Source organism: Diceros bicornis, chromosome 7, assembly GCF_020826845.1.
Source record: "Diceros bicornis minor isolate mBicDic1 chromosome 7, mDicBic1.mat.cur, whole genome shotgun sequence".
NCBI lineage: Eukaryota > Metazoa > Chordata > Mammalia > Perissodactyla > Rhinocerotidae > Diceros > Diceros bicornis.
The window spans coordinates 39,784,471-39,810,738 of NC_080746.1; the positions used below are offsets into that span (position 1 = coordinate 39,784,471).

The window sequence follows — 26,268 nt, forward strand, 5'->3', positions numbered from 1 at the left end:
CCATTTCCACACCTGTGAACTGAGTGTTAGGCTCAATGACCACTAAGTTTCTTTCTAAATCCTCCAAGTAGTTCTAGATCTCTGGCCACTGAAGGTGGGCAGTCCTGGGCGGGACAAAGGTTGTTGGTCCATTAGCCCTTTGACCCCATGTTGTTCAGAAGGTAGTGGTGTATAACAGTGAGAATAATGGCTCCAGAGTGGGGCAAATCCGGATTAGCCCCGCTATGCCTCAGTTTCCTCATATGTTCAATGGGGATAATGTAATGAGACCGCTTACCACAAAGTGTTGTTGTGAGTATTGAAAATGATCACTTCAGTGGAGTTCTTGGTAGGTAAAAATCACGCAATAGATGTAAGCTATTATTACTGTTGTTGTTGTTGTTGTTAGTATTTTATTATTATTTTTACCTGCCTTCTAACTGAGATCAGCTGGCAGTGAGGACAGCTTGTGGGAAGAAATAAACTTAGGAGAGGAAGAAAAGTAAAACTCTAATTATATATCATAACATCTTAGAGAAGAAAACAGGTCTGGTTGGGGCTTATTCTCAAATGGGGAAACCAAGGCAATAAGCTATGAATTGCCGACCAAAGGCTATCCAGTGAGTCACTAATGGAACCTGGACTCAAGCCCAGAAATGGGTTTCTTGAGGATAGTTATAAAGGATGTCCAAATCTCATCAAGTCTTATGAGATTGCCTGACAAGCAAGTGTCTTACTTTCTCTACCCTAACATCAGCTTGAAGGCCATCAAACAAAGAAAGACACATGGGCACATCCACTGACTATAGAGGGTATTGGAACATACAACGTTTTAAGGATAGGAGGACTAGTGATAATAAACTCTCTGAAATAAGTTTCTCTTCCCAGAGCTGTCTCATGGAGTCTCGGAGTGTTGATGAATAAGATGAGCCATAACTCCCCATTCCACTGCAAAGACAGAAGTCATGGAAAGGTGCTGTAGGATGATCCATTTGGTCACGAATGGAAACTCTGCAACAATCACTGCCAACACACACACTCACTGAAGCTAAAAATGTTCTTTGTCCTCATCTTCACTCACCTCCAAGACACATAGCAGATGCTCACTAAATACTAATTAGATGAAATCCTTACTGCCTCTCATCACTCTCCAATTACTAAATCTCTAGACTTATGTTAATTGAATGCAGCTATGCTCCTGTTACCAGATACATTTAAATGAAAATTTGAAATTTAACCTAGCTTGTATAAACCTGTACTATTATTTACCTCCCCATATTTATTCCTGCTGATCAGACAAACATCCCTCCCCCATTCTCACTCTCACAGTCTGGATGGGGATGACTCCACATCTCCAGCTCAAAAGGGGAGTATGTGACAGAGGACTAGATAATCAGAGCACCACATTTTCCTGGTCTCAGTAATTGGCTCAGAACGTGTAACTCAAAGGGGCCAATGAAAAACATGGAGACTTTTTCTGGAGCTGCAGAAAGAGAAGTAGAGATTCTTTTCCATTGGACTTAAACCTTGGAGCATGTGACCCAATCCCACCCAGGGCCTGTGAATAAAGGCAGAAAGGTAGAAGATAGAGCTGAGAGATGAAAGAAGCCACATCCTGGTGAAGCTGCTTGACCTCCTGAATTCATCAGTGGTCAAAGCCAGCCTACCACCCCTGACCACTCAGTTATGTGGACAAATAAATTCTCCTTATGAAAACTAGCTAATTCAAATTTGTTTATTTCTATATTTGTCACTTGAACTTGACCAGTGATTTGTCTGCTAGGGCTGCCATAACAAAGTACCACAAACTGGGTGGCTTAAACAACAGAAATATATTTTCCCTCAGTTCTGCCGCCAGAAGCCCAAGATCAAGGTGTAGGCAGGTTAGTTTCTTCTGAGGCCTCTCTCCTTGGCTTGTAGATGGCCGCTTTTTCACTATGTCCTCACATGGCCTTTCCTCTGTGCTCACATCCCCGGTGTCTCTCTGTGTGTGCAAATTTCCTCTTCTTAAAAGGACCCCAGTTATATTGGATTAAGGCCCACCTTAATGGCCTCATTTTAATTTAATCACCTCTTTAAAGGCCCTATCTCCAAATACAGTCACATTCTGAGGTACTAGGAGGTTAGGGCTTCAATATATGAATTTGGGGGGACATAATTCAGTCCATAACACCTGGTAAGAGCTAAAAGGAGAGTTTAGAAAAATAAAGGGAAAAAATTTTCAAAGAAACTATATGAAAGGACTCACCAGAGATCAAAGGTAAGCATTTCTAAATTGAAAGGGCCCACTCACTCTGCAATACAATGAAACAGACCCTCACTAAACCACATCACTGTGAAATTTCAAAATGATAAGGAAAAAGAGAGATTTTAGGGTGAAGAAAAGAGGTCATCCACAGAGGAACAAGAATCAGACTGTCACCAGACTTGTCCTCAGCAACAATGGAAGCTGGGAGATAGTGGAATAAAGCCTTCAAAGTTCTAGGAAAAAGATACTTTCAACCTTGAATTCCCTATCCAAACTATCACTTAAGTTGAGGGCAGAATAGAAACATTTCTAGGCAGAATTTATTTTCAATATGCCTTTTGGGGGAAGTTATTTAGGATATTCCCCAGCAAAACAAAAGAGTAGATCAAGAACAAGGAAGATGTGGGCTCCAGAAAAGAGAAGTAGCGAGGAAATTCCAGAGTGATAACTGTGTCACTTCTAGATAGCAGTCAGTCAGAGGGTGGAGGACCCCTGGAGGGGGTATCTGGGGGAAACAGAAGGAGGGCATTTAATAGAATGCCTATTTGGATCAAGTATTCAAGAGTAAATTAAAGATGTAATAAAAGCAAACAGTGCCAGAAAAAGAAAGAAATTAGAGACTATAGAAAAAACCCAAAGCTCTACAAGAGAGGAAATATAATTGCAGTACAAAATTGGGCTTTGCACTAAACAGTCAAGATGATCTTCAGTTCTTAGACTAAACCCACAGACAAAGCACAGAACAGTTATGGCTTCAGAACAGAATGTAAACATTGTCCATCTCGACGAAGTGGAAGTTCAAATCGTAGATGTTGGGAGGTGGAAGGCAGGAAGCAGATCCGAAAGGAAGGGTAGAGATGCAAATGTCCCCAACTTGCAAGGTCAAAACATGTCTATAGCTGAACAAGAAATAGAGTAGCAAGTTTATGACTTAAAGTTTCAACGGAAAATTGATAAAATAAATGGAATAGTGATAAAGCTAAATTAAAAGATTGATGGAAGCGGGATGGAGGATTGTAAAATCATAATAGATCAATGGCAGAACTTCAACAACAATATCTAAAATTGGTCAATCAAAAGAGATGAGTATAAACATCTTATTTAGAGATATAGGAAGAAGCACCAAAAGAAACAGAAAAAAGATGACAAGTGGCTGCTCTAGGGAAAAGGACAGGTATCAGGAAAGGATGAAGCAAGGAACTGTGGCTTTTATTACCAGAGCTCTACACTATTTGATTTATTAACCAAGGTCAGTTATTTTATAAATTTATTTAAAATTTTTTCAAATGACTTTAAAGTTTCCTCTGGGATCGCTGCCAACTTGCTTTTAGGCCCTGACTTCATGTATAGATCCTAATTCTCATGGGTTGCTGCCAGGTCCCAGCGCCAAGAAGTCCTTGGGTACAACCCCCAGTCTTTTCATCTATCTTGCTGTGAACACCGTAAGCAGTGAAGCTTCCATGATCTTCCATAGGTCAAGGGCTTTTAATAGCATTTGGTATTTATATAGGACCTTTCATCTGAGGACTGCAGTGCATGTTACAACATTATCTCACCATGTTCAGGTGGAGAAGGTAGGTTGCAGGTGCTATTAACCCCATTATGTATATGGGAAAACTGAGGCAAAGAGCTTTCATAACCAACCTGCTAGGTTGGTTCTATCACTCAGAATTAAGGGGATAACTGCTGAGCTTCGGGACTTTGTGAGGGATTCTGGGAGTTTTAACCTGGTTTTTTAGAGTCCTGAAGTGGATTCTCTTTGAGACACTTACGAGTGGGCTTAATTATGGGGTTCATCTTTTCCCTCTTTTGGCTGAGTGATCCGGGGCTAAGAAAGGGTGGAGCCATGGGGAGAAGGGAGTAAGTCACAGAGAGTGGATGAGGATGGGGAGACACAAGAAAGAAAGACCTAGTTAATCATGGGCAGAGTCTTATCCATTCACTAAATATCAGAAAGTACTATAATGCCCCTATTAGGTTTTCAGTTCTATGCTTCATGCCAGGGAAAATTCAAGGAAGAATAGAATTGGTGCCCATTTATCAGAAGCTTAAAATTTACTTGGATTCATAACAGATATACACATTGAAAAAATATGGAAACAAGGCTGCACTGGGAGGTAGAAACAGAACAGTAAGTCAAATAAGATTTTAGGGGAAAGTAAGATGAGCAAGGGCTTGAAGGGTCATTTTTGTCAACCTATATTACTTTATTGAGCACCCACCGGAGACCAAGCACTGTGTTAGGGGCTGAATATATAATACCCGGGCCCTGCTCTCATGAGCTCATAGTCTAGACTATCTAGGGAGAAAGAGCTGGCAGGGGGCGTGCGGCAAGAAGAAGTGGTCAGGAAAGCCTCCCACAGGAGGTGACATCTATAAACCGAGATCTAAATAAAGAGTGGACATTGTGCCTGTGACATGGAGAGACAGCTTCTGGCAGAGAGCAGGGAACGTCCAGACAGGGAGGGCCGTGGAAGAAGAGGCTTCAAGGAGAAGGAAAGGCCTGGGCTCGAGTTTGAAAATCCTTCCCTGAGGTCACCCAGCTTTCTTCCCCTCACCCAGGACTCTTCCTTCCACCGACACTGTGTTTGCCTAATTGAGTTTGAGAAAAGTATCCCTCCTCCGTTTCCGAATCTATCTTTCTCTGGCCTTCCCTATGTTTAATGGTGACATCAAGGGAGTGTCTATTACTCAAAACACTCTCCTGCCAATTAGTCTTTCAACTTTTCAGTATTTGTTTTAAAAAGAAGTATTTCTTATTAAGAATATGTTCATGCTTGTGTGACTTCATTGCCCGTGATTCTATCACTACAAAGTTACATCTTGAATCTGACAAGAGACACCAACGTCTGGCCAAGGACCTACTTGCAAGTCAACAGATGGGCTCCAGATGGAATTCCAGCCAAGCCAGCCAGTGGAGCTGACGGATCACCCTAGGAGACCCCAAGGGAGCAAAAGTCCACACAGCACTGGGTTTCTCCAAGGAAGGAGCGTGCTGCATTCTCAGCCTTACTTCGTGCCCATGAAGGAGGCCAGGCGTCAGAGGGTTGGGACAGCAACTCAGTTTACCGGCTTGATAACCGAGGAGGAATACTCCCTGACCTTCCTATGACTAGGACTCTGGGCCGGAGGGAAGGCAATCCCCTGGATCAATGCTTGTCATCAGCTACAACCCGCCTTCTCCATACGTCAAAGGAAATGGGTCCCCAGTCAAATTTTTTTGGGAGCAAAAGCAACAGGTGGCACATGACAGAGTATAACTCAGTGGTGTCTGTGTGCTGGGCCAGTCCTAAAAGCTGCTGACCTCCCCAGCTCTTCAATGCCCTCCCTCTACGGCCTTGTACCACCCATTCCTCGCCCATTCATTTAAGTGTAAAGGGCTAAACTCAGGAACACACTCTCCTCGTCACTCAAAACAAGGCTGACTAAGTGAAAACAAGAAGATCCTCAGTCCGGGCAGAGCCTTGCTGAGTGCTGGAGCACAGCCACCGCTATCCCTCAGACTCGTGGAGTCCACGGAGGGTGGCTGCGCCTGGGTTGGCTCGACTCCTCAGGATTGCCTCTGTCTCCAGTGCAAGTGCATCCTAATTCTCCTGGTGTCCCCAGACGTAGCCTGTTACACATCTCTCTGCTCTCCTAGAAACAGATGATTGATATTAATAGTAATAATCTTATTAACTAAGTTATTATTTTTATTAGTTGTAACAAATGTTATCAAAATCAGAATAAATACTTATCATCATTACTAATAGTAGTAAATTTAACTATTTATTTTGTAAGAACATGTGTAGGGTTAATAGGTTTTCCATGAGCCCTCAGGAAATAGGCATGTAGCTTCCCAGGCATTTTCTTAATTAGTAAAATTAGAAACTGAATAAGACAATCTACACTCTGCTGCTCTTTTCACACAGTTCTCCTTTCCTCACCAGGGTTTTAACACTCTCACGAGGTCCAGGCTCCCCCTATTGGTCATATTTGGTTACAAAGGAGTTCCTCAAGTTCATCCAGAACTCTGGTCTGATCTGTCCCCGTGTGGGACATATAGCAGCCGTGAATAGCACCGGCCTATCAGACTCTGTGGTGCCTTCTGATATTTGGGAGCATAAAGCCCACAAATGTTAAATTCAATCCAAATTTCTCTCAACTGGTCTTTGGAAAAGAAGCCAAAATAAATTTTAAAAATACATGTGAAAGCTGTTCAGTAACTTCATTAGACCGAGGTGATGAGACTTTCATGCTTGAACCAGAAGAGCAACGAAATTACAAGTGGACATTAGACGTATCACACAGAGTCATGGCACCTCAGAGGAGTGAGAGAACCTAAGATTCATCTAGTTCAAGTGCCCCCTTGATCTTCAGTTCCTTCTACCAAGTCTCGCCAGGGGAGCATGCCAACTCCCGTAGCCTGCTAAGGCGTGAGTCCAAGTCAGGGATGAAAGTAAACAAGCTGGCTGCTCGTGGGGCATAACTGGGGAGGGAGGACCTTCGCAGTTTTACCCCACGAGCAGCCAGCAAGTTTTTTTGTCATCCTTTAAAAAAAAAAAAAGACATTATATATATAATTAATTAGGAAATTAAGGGTTTATTAAAGTTTGTTAAAGGCAGATGAGTTATACATGTGTAGTTTCTGCTTAAAACCCAAACAATAACTAATAAAAATGAAATCACTATTTCCAAAGTTATTTTAAATACTCCACCTCCAGTGTTGATCCTGAAGGACTGCTGTTTAATCATGAAAGATTGTACCTGTGTTTGTCTCTGCCGCCTCCTGGAAACTCCCTGCAGAAACACAGTAAAGTAATCGAAAAGAACAAAAGAATAGGAGATGCGATTACACAGTAAGAAGATGTCAACGTACTTTGGGAAGATGGGAAACACACGCAGGTGTGGCATCTAACTTAGTTGGAAGGGAGACAGCTGACTTCTAGATGCCTGCAGAGGAGACACTGACGGGAATCCAGCCCATAGAGTCCAGCCCTGCAACCTGGAAAGGCTCAGGAACCAGAGTTATCTGGTTTGGGAGGTGGGCGTGGAAGATAGAGTTGAAAACATCTTGTGGCTCGTGCATCCCCTAGGATCTCTGCTTCGAGCCAGCAGACAAGAGAAAAAGAGGATGGAGACTCACACATGAGAAATTATGTGCGAGGCCTGGAAGTAGCACCCATCACGTCAGCCTGTATTCCACTGGCCAGAGGTAATCGCATGGCCATAACTACGCAAGGACGCTGGGAAAGGTAATCTAGCTCTGCGTCCCAGAGGAAAAGGGCACAGGTTTTGGTGATCACATAGCAGTTTCTGCCACAGGCTAAAACTCTTCCAATTGATAGAGCATGTTATCAAGAACCAGGCAATTTTTTAATTCTCTCTGAAGTTCAGTTTTCTCCTCTGTAAAAGAAGAATACCTCAGTCACAGGGTTACTGTATTAAATGTATTTGAAACCTCTTTATCAATAAGAAAACTTGATTCAAGAATATCAGTTATGGTATGTATATGTATCTATGTATAACACGCATACTTGAATTGCCAGGTTGAAATTTTTATCTTGTTACCTCTGTCCATGTTTTCACAATCTGCAAGTGAGATTTCTCCATCTCTCTTTGTCTGCTCCTGGAAGCACGTCCATTGGGGGATGATATTAATGCTATGCTTTGGAAGATGTTTGCTTTATTTTTGATCCTTAGGAATGATGTGCTCTTGTGAAAAGGCATCAAATAGTGCAGATATTTGGCAGCATTAAAGAGGAAATCTTCCAGATGTCACCTCTACCAGACTGACCTGGGGGGACCCAATAAAGTCACATCTTTATCAAAAGTTGTCCGCCCAGGCTTGAGGGCTACCCTCCAGGGAGGGCAGCATGTCCAGGCACTTTCTGTAGGTGACAAGCAGTGCGGGGGATGCCTGAGGACCCAGAAACTACTCTGGTGGGACACCCCAAGATCGGAAGGTCATCTCAATGCCATAGGAAGAACACAAAAATGAGAAAGTTAACTTCTCTCTTGGTTCCACTGACTTTGGGCAGGTTGGACCTTCTCTAATCCTATTTCTCCATCTGAACAAGGACGAAAAAACAATATCATCCTGACAGCCACTCGAGGTTGCGGAGATGACGGTCTAGGCACAGCATAGGAAAGCACTTTGCTACCAATGTACATTACAGATTGGGATACAGTTAGGCTTCGGGAGCCAGGTATCTGATTATAGAATCACTCGGTTCTGCTTTCTCAGAGGTTTAGCAACACACTGGTGGTCACTGTGTGGGAAAAATAAAACTTGGTAGATTACTAAAGGGAAATGTGTTCTCATGGGCAGGAAGGGGTGGCAGCAAGACCAGAGACAAAGAGGGCATTCTCCCGCAGCCACCATTGGTCACGGACTGGGAAATCCAAGCCAGACGTGGAGCAGAGCCATTTGGGGGCTCATCCTACTGGGTGATTGGGTAACCAGATTCCTGGCACGGTGCCCCAAATGGTTGCACTTCATCCATCACTTGATGCATTAATGTCACAGCTTCAGGGGTTTGGGGGGGGACAGGTGAGAAGGGAGAGAGGCCCCCTTGACAATGCATTTCCCTCCTGTGGCTAGCTGAGAGACCAAGTCCAGCTGGAAACCCAAAGCAAAGCCAGGAGGCTCCACTGCCCGTCTAGTCAACAGGGCTCAAGCCCCAGGGCCTTGAGCAGAGGAGCTTCGAGATGACAACACAATGACAAGGTGACACTCCAACCCCCCCAGTCAATAACGTGGGCCTTTCCCACACGTGTTCACACAGGGCTGGTGGGCCCACCCCACCTACCAACATCCAGAGCAGCTACATCCCCCACACCCTCCTCAATCTCAGCTCGATGGAAACACATCCGCCAGGGAAACTTTTCAAAGGTTATCAGGAGTGACCCAGAGAGAGGAGCCGAATGCAGTAAGCACAGCGCCTTTGTGACTAGGTGGCTGTGCCCTTCCCCGGGGGGCCGCCTGGCAGGGGAGGCAGTGCTGGCTCTTATTGAGAGAATTTGAGCCACTTTGCCCAGGCTGGGGGCAGCAGGAGAGAGGTGTGGCCAGACAGGAAGAGGGGAGCCCTGTGCTTCTCAGAGTCCAGCGTGCCACTGAGCTCAGGAGCCTCAGAGGGGCCTGGAAAGTCGCCGGGCTTCAGCTTCTAAAGAGACCAGGGACTTCTTTCTCCAGGGGCCTTCAGGAAAGAGTAGACAGCTGTGGTTAGATGCCTAAACTATCCTGTAAGGTGAGTGCCTGGGACTTAGTGCTGTCTGTCGTCTGTTGTGTTCACGTCGTGCCTCTTGAAAGGTGGAAGGATCCAGAAATTTCCAGCAGCTGAGCTAGAAGTTTCTCTGGAACTGCAACACGGCGTGCAGGGCCCCTTCACCGTGCTGGCCTGGCCTGGCTGGGGTGCCTTGCCCAGGGGAGGCTGCCCAGTGTGCCTGGGCCCCAACCTCCACTGACCAGGTACTGGGTTGATGGGTATGTCTGTGTGTTTCTGCCTAAGGACAAGCAGGATTGGTGTTGAAAGCAAGTCCCCACAGCCTGGCACTACCCAGCTGGCCTAAAATCCTCAGGGCAGTGACCACACTGCCCAAACACAAACTTATGGTGTAATTGTCTGTTAAGTATAAATATGAATATGTGGGGAGCAGGTGGCAGATTATTTGATATGAAGTCTTTGATCAAGGAACCCAAGGTCTTGTGATTATCCCACCTGTTGAGCAATTTGAGGCCAAAAGCTATGGGAACTGGATAGACTCGGAAGACGAGCTGCCCTGTTACAAGCTGTGTGACCTCGAACAAGTTTCTTAGCTCCTCTGAGCCTCAGAATGTCTAGCAGCAAATGAATAAAATGGGTATAATAATGATGTTTCTGTCACTAGACTATTGAAGAATCAAATGAGATAATGCCTATGAACATAACTGTGACTATTTTTGCTACTATTTCCAACTACCTAGCTGTATAACCTTGAACAAGTAATTTCAACTCTCTGGGGCTATGCTTCCTAGGAAATGAAGGGACTGGATTTCCAGGAGTGCTTAGCAGCTCTAACACTCTCTGCCATGACCCAAGAGAATTATCAGCTTCTCATGGTTTTATGAAGGCCAACCTTGGGTGCTGCATGGTCCTCCTTTACAAATATGGCCCCAGTCTCTACCCACTCTCCCTTCCTCTCAAGAAGCTCTACAATTTACCTAGAGAGCGAGCACAGCTGTGTTCATTGCAGTAAAAGCTGTGACGTCTAGGTGTCGAGGAGCAGCAGAGGGCTGTTGGCTTGGGACCCTTTCACAGGATGTAAGAAGGCCCAACAGCCCTGGATTCCCAGTGCTCCCAGTTCCCACTCATCTGCACTAACTAAGAATGACTAGAGGTGGAAATGAGCAGACCTACCTTCGAGTATCAGGTCTGTCATTTACCAGCTGGGAGATCCTGGAATCTTATTTCACTTCTGTTTCCTCATGGAGCTATGAAGCTATTGCCTCATGGACATGTTCTGAGGATTAAATGAAACAATGTCCATGAGGTGCTTAGAGCAAGTAGCAGTAGTTTTATGTGTTGTTATTGCACATCATCAAGGATTATTCCTGTTGTGTTAAATTTTCATTATCACTACTGTTAGCGATCATAATGGGGAGTGATGTCAGCAATTTCAATCTCCTTCAGCCAAACAAAGGAGGCAGGAGCAGCACCCCATTCAGGCATCAGCTTTCTGCAGCCCTGAATGTGGATATCAGACAGAAATAAGACCCCGAGCATTATCTTCCTGCTTAAGCCTTTGTTCATTAATAACTTTGACTCTTCTGTGGGCATAGAAAGCTAAGGCCCAACATTTCTCAGATTTGTTCCCAAAGAGAGGTCCCTGACTCTGCAGATTGCTCCAGGTTTCCCCCGTGGGAAGGGCCAGTCGTGGCACCAGGCCTCCGTGTCTGGGGACCAGGGGAGTTAATGAGCTGCCATTCAGGAGCCAGTTAACAATCTCAGCATGAATCTGAGTCGAGAACGGGCACAAAGGGGTGTTAGGAGAGTAGCACCTAACTGGAAACAGGACCGCCTCCTTGGGTCACAGGGGCACGTCCCACATGCTCCTCCGGCAGCCTTTGCCCAGCAAATAAAATACTGAGTTTACTCCAATCAATTTATGCTCAGGAGCAGCAAGTGCAGAGAAAAAAATAAGATTCAAAACCTTTTCCTCTTTCTATATGCCTCCATTCTGGCTTCTCAGAAATCTCCAGGCTCAATAAATTCAATTGACAAAGAGAGTGAGAAAGGAAATTTTCCACAGAAATAAAATGAGAGGCCAAGATGATTCTGATCCCCTTGATTCTTTATTCTCCAGCTACCACATACTGAGAGCCTGGTATGAGAATGTGTTATATGTTATCTTACTTTCATCTTCTCAACAATGCCGCAAGGTGAGTGCTCTTGTCAGCCCCATTTTACAGGTGAGGAAATTGAGGTGAGAGAGGTTACATAACTTGCCCAAGGTCACACAGCCGCTAAGTGGCAGAGCCAGGGTTGGACCCAGGACCTAGTTCATAATCACTATGGGAATTCCTCTGGGAGCGGATGAAAGAACCAGAACAGGGTAACAGCAGTTTCCTAAACGTTACTTCAGCTCCCTCAGTCCTTTAAAGAAAACCTAATGAACATCTACTATGAGGCAGAGGCTTTCATATTTATTATACTTTCTTTAGTCCACATGCCACCACCATCTATGAGGTCAATATTTTCTCTGCTTTTCAGAGGAAACTGAGGCTCAGAGAGGTCAAGCGTCTCCCCAGGTCACACGGCCTCTCAATGGTGGAGCTGGGCATGGCACCTTGCTCTTGGGGCTCTGAGGCCAGAGCCCTCTCTCCCGATCCACAGGGGCTGGAGCAGGCAGCTTCGTGGTGTTGGTTGTTTTCTCTCTCCTTCCAGGGAGGATTCACCATGTGCTCTGAGACGGCCTCCAGGTGCACGGGCATGCTGCTCTTGGCCTTGGCCACCGCAGCCATCATTGCCAACCTCCTCCTGTACTTTCCCAATGGGCAGGTGCTCGAGCCGGCCAAGATCACAGACTTGGTGTGGTTTTTCCACGGCTTTCTTGGAGCTGGACTCTTGGTAAGAATGAGGTTTAGCTCCCTTACCTCCTCCAAGAGAAAGGTGTCCCTAAGCACCCTTCAAGTCACAGAGCAATCATCTCATCTTGGGGCCGCCTTCCCTGGGCCCCCAGAGCATGGCCGGCTGCTCCTCCTCTGTACCCGACAACACGTGATACCTAAACGCTGTCCACATTGGTACTCGGCACATCACGCTGCAAGCGTCTGTTTATGCACCTGCCTCCCCCATCAGGCTGTGAGCTCCTCAAGAACAGAGCCCAAATCTCATCCACCTTTGCCCTCTAAGTGCCTACCTAGCAAAGTGTCAGCTTAGACTAGAGCTTAATATGTGGTTGTTAATTGCATGAAAGATACACATTATAAAAAGCACAAAAACTGAGTATTTGTCAGGCTCATTTGGTTTCAAGATGAAAAATCTTGAAAAATAAATTGTGTAGCTCCCATCAAGGCTTCCCTAGGCAAAATTAGGGGGTTGGCAAACTTTTTCTGTAAAATGCCAGATAGTAGGGGCTGGCCTGTGGCATAGTGGTTAAGTTCGCGCGCTCTGCTTCAGTGGCCTGGGGTTCGCAGGTTCGGATCCCGGGCGTGGACCTATGCACTGTTTGTTGAGCCGTCTGTGGCGGCATCCCACATATAAAGTAGAGGAAGATGGGCACAGATGTTAGCCCAGGGCCAATCTTCCTTAACGAAAAGAAGAGGATTGGCAACAGATGTTAGCTCAGGGCTGATCTTCCTCACACACACACACTAAAGGCCAGATAGTAAATATTTCCAACTGTGTGGGCCAGGTGGTCTGTTATTTCACTGTTATTTCAGTAGTATTTCAACTACTCAACTCTAATGTCATAAGACAAAAGCAGTCATAGACAAATGGAAACAAATGAGCGCAGCTATGTTCCAATAAAACTGTATAAAAACAGGCAACCTGCTGGATTTTGCCCACAGGTTGTAGTTTGTTATCCCCCGAGGTAGACATCGAGTGCTTTCCTTCCTTTCCACCTTTGTTTTCATTTGGGTCCTCCTCTCCCAGGTATCCAGTGTTCTCTTATGAAAAGATCATTTGTTTATGAGATGCCAGGCACTGAGTAGGTGCTCAGCAAATGGATGGATGAATGTATGGGGCATAAGGGACCCTCAGAAAAAGGAGACTGTTTCCCTTCCTGTTTCTTCTCCCCACACAGTAGTAGACGCAGTGACGTCTCAAGTTGCATCCAATGACCACCTGCCCCTCCCATCATGGCAGAGGCTGGGCCTTCCTGCACAACAGAACATCTAGATCAGCAGTACCTCGGCCAAGGTTGTCTGTGTCTCAGCTCAGAGCCCTTCCTGAGAGGCGGCACAGACCTAGGAGTCTAACAGACCCTGTTCAAGTCATGGGTCTGTCCCTGACCTGCTGTGCAACCTCCTTGACCTTCAATAAAAGGAGAATCACACCATCTCACGAGGAGGTGGAGAACATTAAATGAGATAATGTATATAGAGTGCCCTGCACATACCTGGCAGCTGGTAAAATGCAATCTGTCCTCTTTCCTGGCTCAGATTACCAGCTCCCCCAGCTCCTCCTCCTCCTCTGCACATCCAGCGAAGCACCTGTCTCCTGACTCCCACCTACCCTGCTCTTTTCTGCGTTTGTGGGTCTGTGTTTCTCAGCTCCATCACCAGGGAAATTCCCTAACTCCCCTTAACTTCACACTCCTCATCTATAGATATATAGGGACATCAGCACCCATCTTCTCTTAAGATATAAATGAGTAAATACAGTAACTATTAAAAGGAATCAAGCAGCTTCAGGAAATTTAGTTTCCTAATAGCAGAATCTCAGAACATTTATTGAAAGAGAGTGACCCAGAGGGAAAACATTCCACGGTCTGAGGAAAGCAGAGTGGAGCCTGGCTCAGTCAGGGACCAGACACCCTGTCTCCACAGCATCCCTTAACACCAGCTGGCTCGCCCAACCCTCCCTCCAGCTTTCCAACAAAACCTCCCAGGATCTCCTAGAAATATGGTTACATTGGTATCTTCACAGTGAAATAGAGATCAAGTAAACAGGATCAAACCAGTCCATGAAGTCGGATAAAGCAAAAACTGATGAGCCAGTCCCTCTTTCTCTTCTTTCTTTCCTTTTCTTTTCCTTCTTTCTTTCTTCAGTCAGTCCGTAGTGTGCACTCTATGCCTTTACAGGTGCCCAGGTCTAAAGCACACTAAGGCAGTGGCCACAGGGTTGGGAGAGGAGAGTGCATTTGAGCCATATTAAAAGGTCGAGTTGGTGGGATCTGAAGACTGATGGGTTGGGGGGGTGGCAAAGAGCAGTCCAGCTTGGCTCTGGCATTCTGGCCTGGGCACCTGGGGAGATGGTGGGGGCATTCTCCAGGGCAGGGACCTCCAGGAGGAGCTGGGAGGGAGGCAGTGGTTGAGCTCCATTCCCCATCTCCCTGAGGGATCGGAGGATGGTTGAGCCAGGACCAGAGACCAGGACAAAGACAAGACTGGGGTGATGCGGAACCCCGGAGGCAGTGGGTTTGTCCAGGGCTCATGAACAGAACAAGAGGAGAAAGGAAGCCAGGTCCACTCCAGGGAACACTGCAAATTGAGAGGTATGCAGAGGGAGGGAAGCCTGGGAAGGAGACTGAGAAAGAACAACTAGTAAGTGACAGGTAAAGCAGAAAAGAGGAAAGCGAGAAAAGCTGAGGAAGGAGAAAGTGTTACCAAACCAAATGGGCTTGCCTCCTGGTGAGTTAAATAAGACTCTACGCCAGTGGAAGTTGTCTCACAAAGTAAAGGGTATTTGCAGCAAATAGGAGGCCATGAGGAATCATTTCCAAAGTCATGGCGTCCCTGAACAAAGGGAAGCAGGAACTTTTATTTGGTTGGGGAATGAATATTCAAAAGGGAAAGGCGGGTATTCACTTGCACAGGCTCAGTTGGAGAACATGCTTCCACATAATGAGGCCTAAGCTCCTCCTGGAGAGATCTTTGCATTAAAAATAAGGCAAAGGTCACGGGCATAGCTCTTGTGGTGAGGCTTGGCCAGTTTCAGGATGGCTGGTGGTTACGTCTCCTTAACACGTAAAAGTAAAAGAAACAACTTGGAAAAACAGTTAATTGCTTTGAAACTCACCTTTGAGTTTCTTGAGGCACCTAGGTGATGACAAAAGTTCCAAGAAGGCGTGAGGAGTCGCAGTGTCAACTACAGCAGCAGGGACATAAAGCCTCTGATGCACAGCAAGGTGCCTGGCGGTTCTTGGCTGGAGCAGTCCTGGGAGGGTGACGGGACTCCAGACTGCAGAGGGCTGAGGAATGAGTGCTGGGCTCTGGACCGAGGAAGAAAGGGCAGTAGGCCGAGCCGCCTCCCTGATGCAGGGAAGGCCAGCACACATGGCAAAAGCCACAAGGGACACTCGCGGGCAGTAACAGACACAACCAGTTATTTAGCATCAGCTCCATGCAGAACAGTGTTTATGGATCTGTAGGGGATAAAACCAGAATTCACAGTCCCTGCCCTTTACTAACAATTGTAACAGGCATTTGCATGAAGGTTTAGAGTGTATTAAATGCTTAGACATATTATTTCCTTTGCTTCCCGTACCAGCTTTGTGAGAGGGAATCGTTATCTCCATCTCATGGGTGAGGAAATGAGGCCATGCAGATTACATCATTTGACCACAGCCACACAGCTAGCACAGGGCAGAATTAGGACTCAGACACCTGTCTGAGTCCAAAGCCTGTTATTTCTCCACTTCACCATCTGATGCATATGTGCACACTCAGCGCAGGACACAGGGAAAGATGGCATGCATGAAGCTGTGCCAGCAGAGGCCCTGCTCCATACCACGTCCTGGTGAAACAAGACAAACAGTGCCTGGGAGGGCTGCTGCAGACAGTGCTGGTTTTCAGATGAAACAGAAAAACAGGGCCACGTGCGTCACTGCCTCCCCACCTTCCCCGCCAGGTAGACAGCCACTTGGGGGCTAAGTTCCTCCAGTGGTCACGGCCGTGGTGTGTAAAGACCTGTCGTCTCCTCAGAAGGGAGGTCCCCTGCAGCCTCCCCCTATTACTGCTGGAAAGCAGCCTCGTGACAGCAACAAGCATGTTGTCTCAGCAAAGCCAATGCCAAGAATAAAAGCTCTCTGTTTTCCTGGAGCCACAGACCAACCCGGAACTCCTGGCAGGCCTCTGTGGTTAAAACTGGGCGTCTGGGACAAGCATAACAAAAATTGAATTGGGTACTCCAGGGACTGAGAAGTAGAGTCCCAACTTCTTTTCACATGTAACTAATGGTTATTTTCCAGCAATATCATCTGCAGACTCAGCAAGACCATTAGGAGGGACAGCTTAAGACTAGATAGTGGTGTGGTTTGGGATCACACGGGGCCTGATTGGGGGTAGAAGGACTGCAATAAGTAAGGGTCTGCTGGACTCAGCAGAGGTGGTTCCTATGCTCCTTTAGACCCAGGGAGATGGACAAACACACAATGATTCAGCTCGACAGGGTGAGTCCTTGGTGCCATGGAGGACTGGGGTCTGCAGAAGAGGAAACATTTAGCTCTACCTTTGGGAACCAAGAGAGGTGTCTCGGAGAAGAAGGAATCTGAGTTGTACTGTACAGAATTAGTAGGCGTTTGCCAGGCAGAGAAGGGAGGAGGGTGTTCCAGGCAGAGGAAGCAGTCTGTGCAAAGGCATAGGAGACTCACAGAGAAAGAGGCATTCATGGAAACTGCGCCGCTTGGTGTGGCTGGAGCGAAAGCTGCTTCAGTGAAGAAGTGATAGGAAACGGTGTTGAAATACAAGTGGGGGCAAAATTCCATGTGACTTTGTATTCCATGCTGATGAGACGGCTTCTGACCCTTGATTGGTTCTCCCCCCACCCCAAAATTTATTGAGCACCTACTATGTGCCAGCACTGTTCTAGGCATTAGGGACAGAGCAGCAAAAAAAAAACCAACAAAATTTCTGCTTTTTAGGACCTCACATTCTAGCGGGGAAGGGAAAGACCATAAGTAGCCAACTGTGTAATATAATGTCAGAGGTGAGCACCAGGAAGGAAATAGAGAAGAGGAGTAGATAGACAGCAAAACATTGTCTGAGGAGGTGGTGTTTGAGCAGCTGCTTGAATGAAGTGAAGAACAGGCCATGTCGATATCTGGGGGAAGAGCATTCCAAGCAGAAGGAATGGCACGTTCAAAGGCCCTGAGCTGGAAATGTACTTGGTAGCTCCAGGACCAGCAAGAATACTGCTGTAGCTAGAGATGAGTAAAAGAGGTTTGGGAGAGAGACTAGGAAATGAGGTCAGAGAGAGAAATAAGTAGCCGCTGGAACTTTTTAAGCAGGAGAGGTGTGACCAGGTGCCATCAAGCTATGATAGTCCTGTACTGAAGCCGACGCTGCATTCTGACATTCACCTAGGAGCCTGCCTTGCTCTACGTACCAAGCTCTGCTCCCCCTAAGGTGCTTGGAGAGACTTTTAGCATCCTCCTCCTCTAAGGTGGTTCCAACAGCTCTCATTTATCAGCCCCAAACTTGTACCCTCACCACACACAGTCTCCAGCTGGTCCTCCCATTTGACTCAAGGCATCTTTCGGTCTCCCAAAGCATAAGAACAGAAGAATCAGCAATTCCTGATGCCAGAAGATTCTTCAGAACAAGGAAAAGAAACTCAAAAAGGGAGAGCGCTGTCTTTGGGATAGTGTACAGGAACCTGAGGCCCAAAGTTGCCCAGAGCCATCCCCCCAGGGAAGCCAGGGGTCCTGGTCCACCTCTTCGTACCTGGAAGGTTCTCTGATTCCCAGCGCTGACTTGCCTAGAGATGACTTTGAGAATCTGAGATTTTTGTGAAAATACTTCATTTAAAGAAATACGTTTCACTGAATACATAGGAAGTACACATGCCCATTATACTAGTCAAGCTTTTCCAGAAAATTTTAATATGCTTTATTCATGCAATAAAACAGTTCAGGGCATACAGTCATTTTGTAATTTGCCTGAGGTCTGCAGGAAGCACCAGCAGTTCTGATCTTTGAATAGTCTTCTCCTTTGGGGTTAAGAATTCAGCTATGTGACCTGATTTATATCAGTGTTTGGAGGAAAGAAAATAAGGCAGAAGATCAGGAGGGGAAAGGGAAAGAGAGGGCTGGCAGGCCCTTAATAACTCTCCTCCTCTCTTCTCTCACCTCCTCAACCCTCAGAGCGAAAAGACTCCCACAGCACACTTGCCAACCGAAAGGCAAAAATCATACTCTGTTTAAGGCATCTTGGAACTGAACACTTGAACTGGAAAGAATCTTAGATGTCAGTATTTTAATCCCCTTATTTAATAGATTTAAAATAGAGGCCCAAGAAAGGTTAAGCTAGACGCAGGTCATAGAGCTAGCATATGGCATAGCGATGTGTAGAATGCAGGTCTCTGGACTCTCATCTGTTGAAGCTTAAAAGGTGGCTGAGACAGACAGTGGCAGCTCAGAGGGGCAGTGCCTTTGTGGGGTCAGTTCTTGCCAGAGTCTGATGGGCAGCATTGCAGATCAGGAAATCTGTTTTGTCTAGGCATAAAGTAAAACCTCTCGGGGACCCTGAACAACACTAACCAAACTCACCAAAGCGTGACTGATAAATCAAAATCTCAGTGTATTTATCCCAAGAAGAAACGCTTCTGCCAGGAAAAGGGGGAAAAAATGCAAGACCTCTCCTCCCCCGTCTCCATAGGAAGTGACATGCAGAGTGGTGGGAGCCAAACAGAGTTGAGTTTGAAACCAGGCTCTACAGCAGGCCAGCTGGGAGATCTTAGGCAAGGCACTTCGTCTCTCTAAGCCTCAGTTTGCTCTCTCTGTAAAATGGGGATGTTAACAGTAGCCACTCCCTCTGGTTACGATGAGCACTGTGTGAGAGCGCATAGAGAGGACCTAGTACCGAGCCTGGCTCGTAGCCAGTGCTCACGCAACGGCAGCTGTGAGAGGACTGGAGCAAGGGGATGCTGAACCATCTTTGTGCCCAGTGTTAGGGAGTTGTGATGGTCAGATGTGCTCATTTCCACTGAAGAGAGAAAGCTGATAATAAGGGAAGCTCAGCACGCTCTTCCCCAGCGCAGTGGACACACGGTGCCAAATCCAAAACTGTGGTTCTTCTTTTACTAGATGCCATGTAACCACCCCAGCCCTCATCAGAGCTTCACCAACTCCCAGAGCAAGCCAGCTGGGAGTTGACCCAAGTTCGTTTGGTGCAGTGCGTATTTGTTTTGCTTTACAGTGAATTGGATACCTTTTGGAGAGGTATGCACATCCCAGTTCTCCACAGTCCCCACCACTCCCTATTGTGTTATACCAGGACACTTTTTCTTACTTAAAATTACCTGCTTAGCCTCTAAAGGCAGTTGGGTTTGCGCCCCTCACCTCAGACCATGAGGTGAAAGAAGACATTTAGGTAGGGAACAATCATCTTTAGCACGGACCACATACCCATCATACATTTCCTGGGGTACATCTCGGTGACCTTGGTGAGAACTGGGGATTTCCCAGATGCTTGCATCAGCAAACACATTTACCAACCATCACTTAGGTGAGGTGATTTTTTTCATAAAGTTATGTTCATCCATTATGTATTTATTTCATGTTCCTGGCCCATGGCCCTATCCAGTCAGTGTTCATTCTCCTACCCCACACTGCCAGAAGAATCGTGGGGAAATGTCATCACAAATGTTACCACCATATCACTGGGTCCTGAATCTGTGTCAGGCACTGTGGGAAGAGTGACCCAGAGCTCACTGCCCTGCGGGGAGAATGAGAATGCAGTGCTCAGTGCAATAGGACAGATTGGCAGGCAGGAAGGGAATGATTCATTTTGCCTGGCGGAGGTCACTGAAAACTACCAAGAGGAGATGTATTGGTTTCCCACAGCTGCTGTAACAAATTACCACAAGTTTGGTGGCTTAAAACATCAGAAATTTATTCTCTCACAGTTCCAGAGCCAGAAGCTCTAAGTAAATGTGTTGGCAGGGCCCCATGTTCTGGGCTCTAGGAGAAAATCCATTCCCTGCCTCTTCCAGCTTCTGGTGACTGTTGGCATTCTTTGGCTGTGAACATATCACTCCAGTCTCTGCCTCTGTCTTCACAGTCTCTGCCTCTGCCTTCTCCTCTGTGTGTCTGTCTCTCAAAACTCCTTCTCCCTCCCTCTTATAAGGATGCATGTGACTGCACTTAGGGCCTATCCAGATAATCCAGAGCAAAGTCCTCCCATTAAGATCCCAATTTAAGGATATCTTTTGTCATATAAGGTAATATTCACAGGTCCTGGGATTAGGAAGTGCATATATCTTTGGGGGTCCATTTGTTCAGTCTACCACAGGAGATAACAATTGAACTGGCCCTTTGAGGGTAAAGAGGAGTTTACCTGATGGCAAAGGGTGAAGGACATATTCCGAGGCCCAGAGGCAGGAAAGTCCTGGGTCTGTCCTGGGAGCCCATAAGCTGGTGTGTGGGGAGGTCTCGATGATGGAGGAGAGGTGAGGCAGGGCAAGATCAGGGCATGAGGGGCTCATGTACAACGTCTAGGGTCTGTGTTGCATCCTATAGGCAATGAGGAATCATTAGACACTTTTAAATTGCTAGAGACACAATCAAAAGTTTGCTCCAAAAGGGTAACATTCCCTTTATCACAAGAGCATTTCCTTTGCCACAGGTTATGGTGCCAGCGCTAATGCTGTTGAGAGGAGATGGAGAGGGCTGCTGTGCTCACAGATGTGGGGTAGGTACTGTGGGGTCTACAGAATGTTTAACTTCCCACCCACCCTCACCCCCAAAGAGCTTATTTCCTAGGCTGTGTGCTTTCTCTCTTTTGAAGGATAGACTATTGACCAATGTGTAGCACTTCTAATACCCTCTTTTAAAGCATAGTGATATTGTGCAAGGTTCTAGCCCACAGAGATGGGGCTGCTGCGTGAGATCCCAGGAAAAATGAACCTGGTGAGAGCGTGAAGAGAGCCATTTGCTGTGGACACAAAGCCTACCAGCTCTAGTAGGCCAGCCTGCTGGGGTTTGGTTGTTTGTGTTTCTATCTGTCTTCTGTCTGTGGAAAGGTCTAGGACCCTTCCATCCCTTGGCTTTCCTATTTCCCCAGTAGCCAATGTGGTAACACATCACAGGACTGGTATTCGAGCAATAGGGGACATTGGAAATTGTACTCTCAGAAACACTTTCATAGATATTCTCTTACAATGGCCCAGTGAAGAACAGAAGGCCATAGCTCTGTAAGTTTATCCATTATGTATTTATTTCTTGTTCCTGATCTTGCCCCTGATCACAGCAAGCTGTCCACAGTTCCTACACTTTTAGTTCATACACCATCTCACTTGTCTTTTCTGCTCCAAAAGTTCCCTATCCCAACCCTTGCAGCTTCCACTCAGACCCTCCACAGAGACCTCAGCCCCCACATTGCTGAGGACCATCTCCAAGAAGCTCCCTGAGTGATTCCATTCAGCTCCAGCCATCCCCCTCTCTCACTCCCTGTGGTAAGAAAGACACAAAATGGATGTGTCAGGAATCAAAGCTCAAACTTGGAAGCAGACAATTCCCTCAGCTTTGCCCCAGTTCAGTAATGCGCTAATATGCCAGAAGGTCACCTTTCCTTGACACTTGCCTCGCTGTCACACTCACTCACCCATCCATCGAGTCAACACATATTTATGAAGTCTGTACACAGTCCAAGGCCCTGTGTTGGTTTCTGACTCAGGCATTAGAAAAACAATTATTCATTTACTCACCCAACCATACAACAAACATTTACTGAACGCCCACCACAAGGGTGGCAAATAGGTTTCATTTAGAGAGCCAACACGAATTGATCAGTTGCTCTGCTTTGAAAAGGACTATGAGGCCTCCTCCAGGCTTGGAGGGGAAGAGTGCTGAAATCAATTACTGATGTCTGCTAGGAGGGCGGGTGAGGAGACTGGCAGCACACTTCCTTTATGAGCCAGACAGTGTGTAGGTGCTGGGAGTTTAGTGGTGAATGAGTCACATTTCCAGCTCACAGATTTGTAGTGGTGGATTTCATTCTTGAGAATTGCAACTGGGGCAGATGAATGGACAGAGGGCTTCTTAGCTCTAGTACCTCATTTTCTGTATGTTTGGGAAGCAAAACAAGGACAACTACCCAGTCTGGCATCTACAAGAGAAGATTCAGATCCTCTTCAATTTGCCAGGAAACTCAGGGGATGCATCTTTAAAAAGCTAACTTCCCATCACCTCCCTTCCCATTGCTGCACTGAATTTCTGGCTCTGTTCCATTGCAGATGCTGTTCTCTGTGCTTCTGGCCACACAGGGCACTGTGGGGGCTGTGTACTGTGTGGTCATTTCTTCACTGGGTTTGCTCAGCGGCCCGTTCTGTGACACAGGCAGTGGAAACTACACCTACCCTTTCAGGAATGACACCCTGGAGTGAGTAGCATTCATGGTCTTGGGTCAGTGTCTAACACCTAATGATACAGCTGATGACCATGAAGAGTGTGTGCTCTCAGTATTGATTATCCAGTATTGGGGCCAGGTACTTCCATTCATACCTAGGGTCTTGTTCCTTTCTTCACACCTGTCCCAAATCAACAATTTCTAGGAGGTGATTGGCCAAGGCAAGGAGTGCCCATGACTTAAACAGTCCACCCAAGGTATTCAATACAATACCTTGACTTCATTAGCCCCAATTATTAAGCTCAATTGAGCACATGCTGAGGGCCTGCTAGGCACTGGTGTGATAAGAGAAGGGAGACCAAAGGAAGATAATACAACTCACCTATTTGCAAGGAGCTCACAATCTAATTGGGGAGACTTAATTACCAAATTTGAGGTTGCACAAATATTCTGAAATGGCTGGGCCCTATGATGCATGTTTATTTTCCTAAAGGAATACAGAAAGAAACCCAGCACCAATTGATTGAGAAAGACTCTACTTCTCTTCTCATTTCATATTCTTTCCCTGGCAGATCTCATCCATCCCCATGGCTTTCAGAACCATCCATCTCTCTACGTAAATAATTCCCAAACATCTATCTCTAGCCTAGATCTTTCTTCTGAATTCTTGACCCAAACATCTAATTACCTTCTTGAAATTTCATCTTGAACATCTCATACCATTTTAATATTAATATGTCCAAAACCCTTGATGTCCCCCCATATATCTCATCTCTCAGTCATCCCCATCCTATTAAAGGGCACCTAAAACCGGTGAGTCATCTTTAATTCTTCTCCCTTCTCACTTCCCACATTCAATCCACCACCAAATCATGTCAATTCTACCTTGACAATACATCTTGAATCTGACCTCATCCTTCAGATTCAATAGATCTTGAATCTGACCACTCCTCTTCACCTAGCCTGTCATCACCCCATTCCAAATCTCCAAGGCCTTTTGCCTCCATTCCTACAACAGCCCTCTGACGAGTATCCCAGTTCCATTTTGCTCTTCAATCCTTTTGCCACAGATTAGCCAAAGGGGTTTTTGTAAAATGGAAACGTGCTGATAAGGCCAAGAAATCTCTACATTTAAGGAATTTACAGTCTCGCTGGGAACTGAGATACAGATATGGCTATGGGTGAAGGCAGAGGTAGAGACAGATGTATCAAATAATATATAGCCCTATGAAATATGGCCTGAAAATCTATTCCATTTTCCCTTTGTCCAGCTAGCGCACTGATTCCAAATTTCCCTTACAGTTTTTGATTACATGCTGTTTCTTCTTAAGATTTGCTGCTCTCCTCTCTGCTGCTGCCTCCTTCAAGGCCAGGTGACTCCAGCTTTCCCTATGAAGGCTTCTCCAGCTACTCTACACCTCTAGACCTCCTCTTTCTATGATAATAAGTATGGTGTAACTAAAACATGTTGCCTACTGCATGGCAGGCACTGTGCTAATATCTTATCTAATCCTCCTAGCCACTCTATGGTATTGATGCTATTTTTAACTCCATTGTACACACAAGGACTCTAATGTACAGAAATATTTAGGGAACTTATGTAGAACTTCTTAGCGAGGGAGGTGGAATTGGGATCCGGCTCTGTGGGACTTTGGAGTCCATGCTCTTAACCACTCCTATTGCCTCTGAAATCTTTATAGTAGTAAAAATCTCGTATCACATGGTTTCCCACTTTTTCATATGCTCCCTTGTGCAGCAATGTCTGTATCCATAGTGTCTTGCTGAGATGTTGTGCTGTTAGAGGGAACGATGGTGTGTTTAACACTCCCACAAATGGGCAGTAATAAATCTGCTGTCTTTACGAAGAGGAGAGCAATAAGACCCTTGAGTTTTGTCATCTCCTGCATTGGGTTAGTGCTTCTCACATGCTTATAAGTAGCAGCTCCCTCCCCTTACTGTCTCTCAAAACCAGGCTAATTTTCTCCTCTGCCCTGGCAGGGACAACTACTTATTCAACCAGCCCACCTGGGCCACCTGCCAAGAGCCTGAGCATATCGTCCTCTGGAACGTGGTCTTGTTCTCCATCCTCCTGGGAATCGGCGTGGTGGAAGCTGTGCTTTGCCTTAGCCAAGTCGTCAGTGGACTCTGTGACATCTTCTGTGGTACCTGTGTCCGAAAAGGACAGGTCAGTGCTTCTAGAACCCAAGAATTTTCAAGTCACTTCCCCCTGACCTGTTCTTCACATCTCCCTCCTGCCCCAGCCCCCCACTCCCAGAGGTAATCCAGTCACTGGGAAATATCTTTTGAAAGTAGATCTTCATTAGTCTCTTTGGGCTTCATTATCTTTCAGGTGAACATAACCGGCTTATGACCAGCCTGAGAAATCACAACTGACTGACAGACAAAGGAGAGTTCCCCAGGTTCAGAAAGACTGGATTTGGGGAATATTGATCCCCAGAGTTCTGAGAAGCTGAGAAAAAGAGCCCTCAACTTTCTTATCAGAGTAGATTTTTATAAAAGGACCGCAGTTGTGATCTTCTTTGCTAGAATCAAGATTGTCATTTCCCCTAACTTATCTCTAAGAATGATATAAGAAGTCATAGGGCTGTATAATAATAAAAAAATTTTAAATAATAATATAAATAGATGCTTAAATGTATTCAGTTGTTACTATATCCCAGGCCCTGTGCTAAGCACTTTATCTACATTATTTCAGCTAATCCTATGAAGCAAGGAGCGTTATAAGGCCATCTTACAAATGAGGAAAATTTCAGGCTCAGACAGGCTCAGTTACTTGTCCAAAGTCAGTGAATCTAAGTCTTGAACTTGAGCCTGATTCTAACATTTATATTCTCGACTACTCTCCAGTGGGTCTCAAAGTTTATTACTTAGACCCTAGTTCCATGGATTGTAATAAGTGCTATTGATTTATTTAAAAAAAGCAGTAGAGGAGACTCTGGTAGCCAAATTAATTTGAGATACACTGGATTAAACAAAGTTTAATAGGTTTCTCTACTGCAGGACTTGTCAGAACCTTTACAAAGCCAGTGTGCGTTGCTAATCTCCAGGAAGAGAATGGCGAATGCACAATTCCCTAGTCTTATTTGACCACAAAATCCTTTTCTCCTGGAACAATTTTTATGGGTCTAATATTCGATGGAGCATCCTTTGAGAAACACTGTGTGACTCAGTAATGACGTAGAAACTACCTCACTTAACCCATGAGAATCCAAGAGACTTTTCCAAACCACTGGAGAAGCAGAAAAATATGGGATGAAATAAATTAAGGACTTCTCATCTGTGTTAAAAAAAAAAAAAGTTTTGCTGTAGTAGCTGGAATCAGAAGTTTTCTTTTCAGGCTTCTTTACTGTCATTGCAACAAACATTTTTGAGAACTCAATCTACTATACAAGCTATGGCAGTACCCAAAGAAGCATCAGAGAGGGTCTCTGCTCCAGGAAGCTTGCAAACTAATGGACCCCGCATAGCTGACTGCTTCCGTAGATGATATCCGGGGCCCCTGCTGGTCCACATGGTGCCTTTGTACAAATTAGAAAAAAAGCAGAAG

At 45.8% G+C, this 26,268-nt stretch overlaps 1 protein-coding gene across 1 annotated transcript; it reads left to right on the forward strand.

Moving 5' to 3' along the window:
- The first annotated feature begins 12,144 nt into the window (after positions 1-12,144).
- On the forward strand, positions 12,145-25,071 carry LOC131408987 (transmembrane 4 L6 family member 1-like). The gene is made up of 5 exons (XM_058546208.1): positions 12,145-12,315; positions 20,979-21,044; positions 22,588-22,733; positions 24,699-24,885; positions 25,051-25,071. Exons 1-5 carry the CDS (start codon positions 12,145-12,147, stop codon positions 25,069-25,071), a joined length of 591 nt encoding a protein of 196 aa, XP_058402191.1.
- Positions 25,072-26,268: the final 1,197 nt, after the last annotated feature.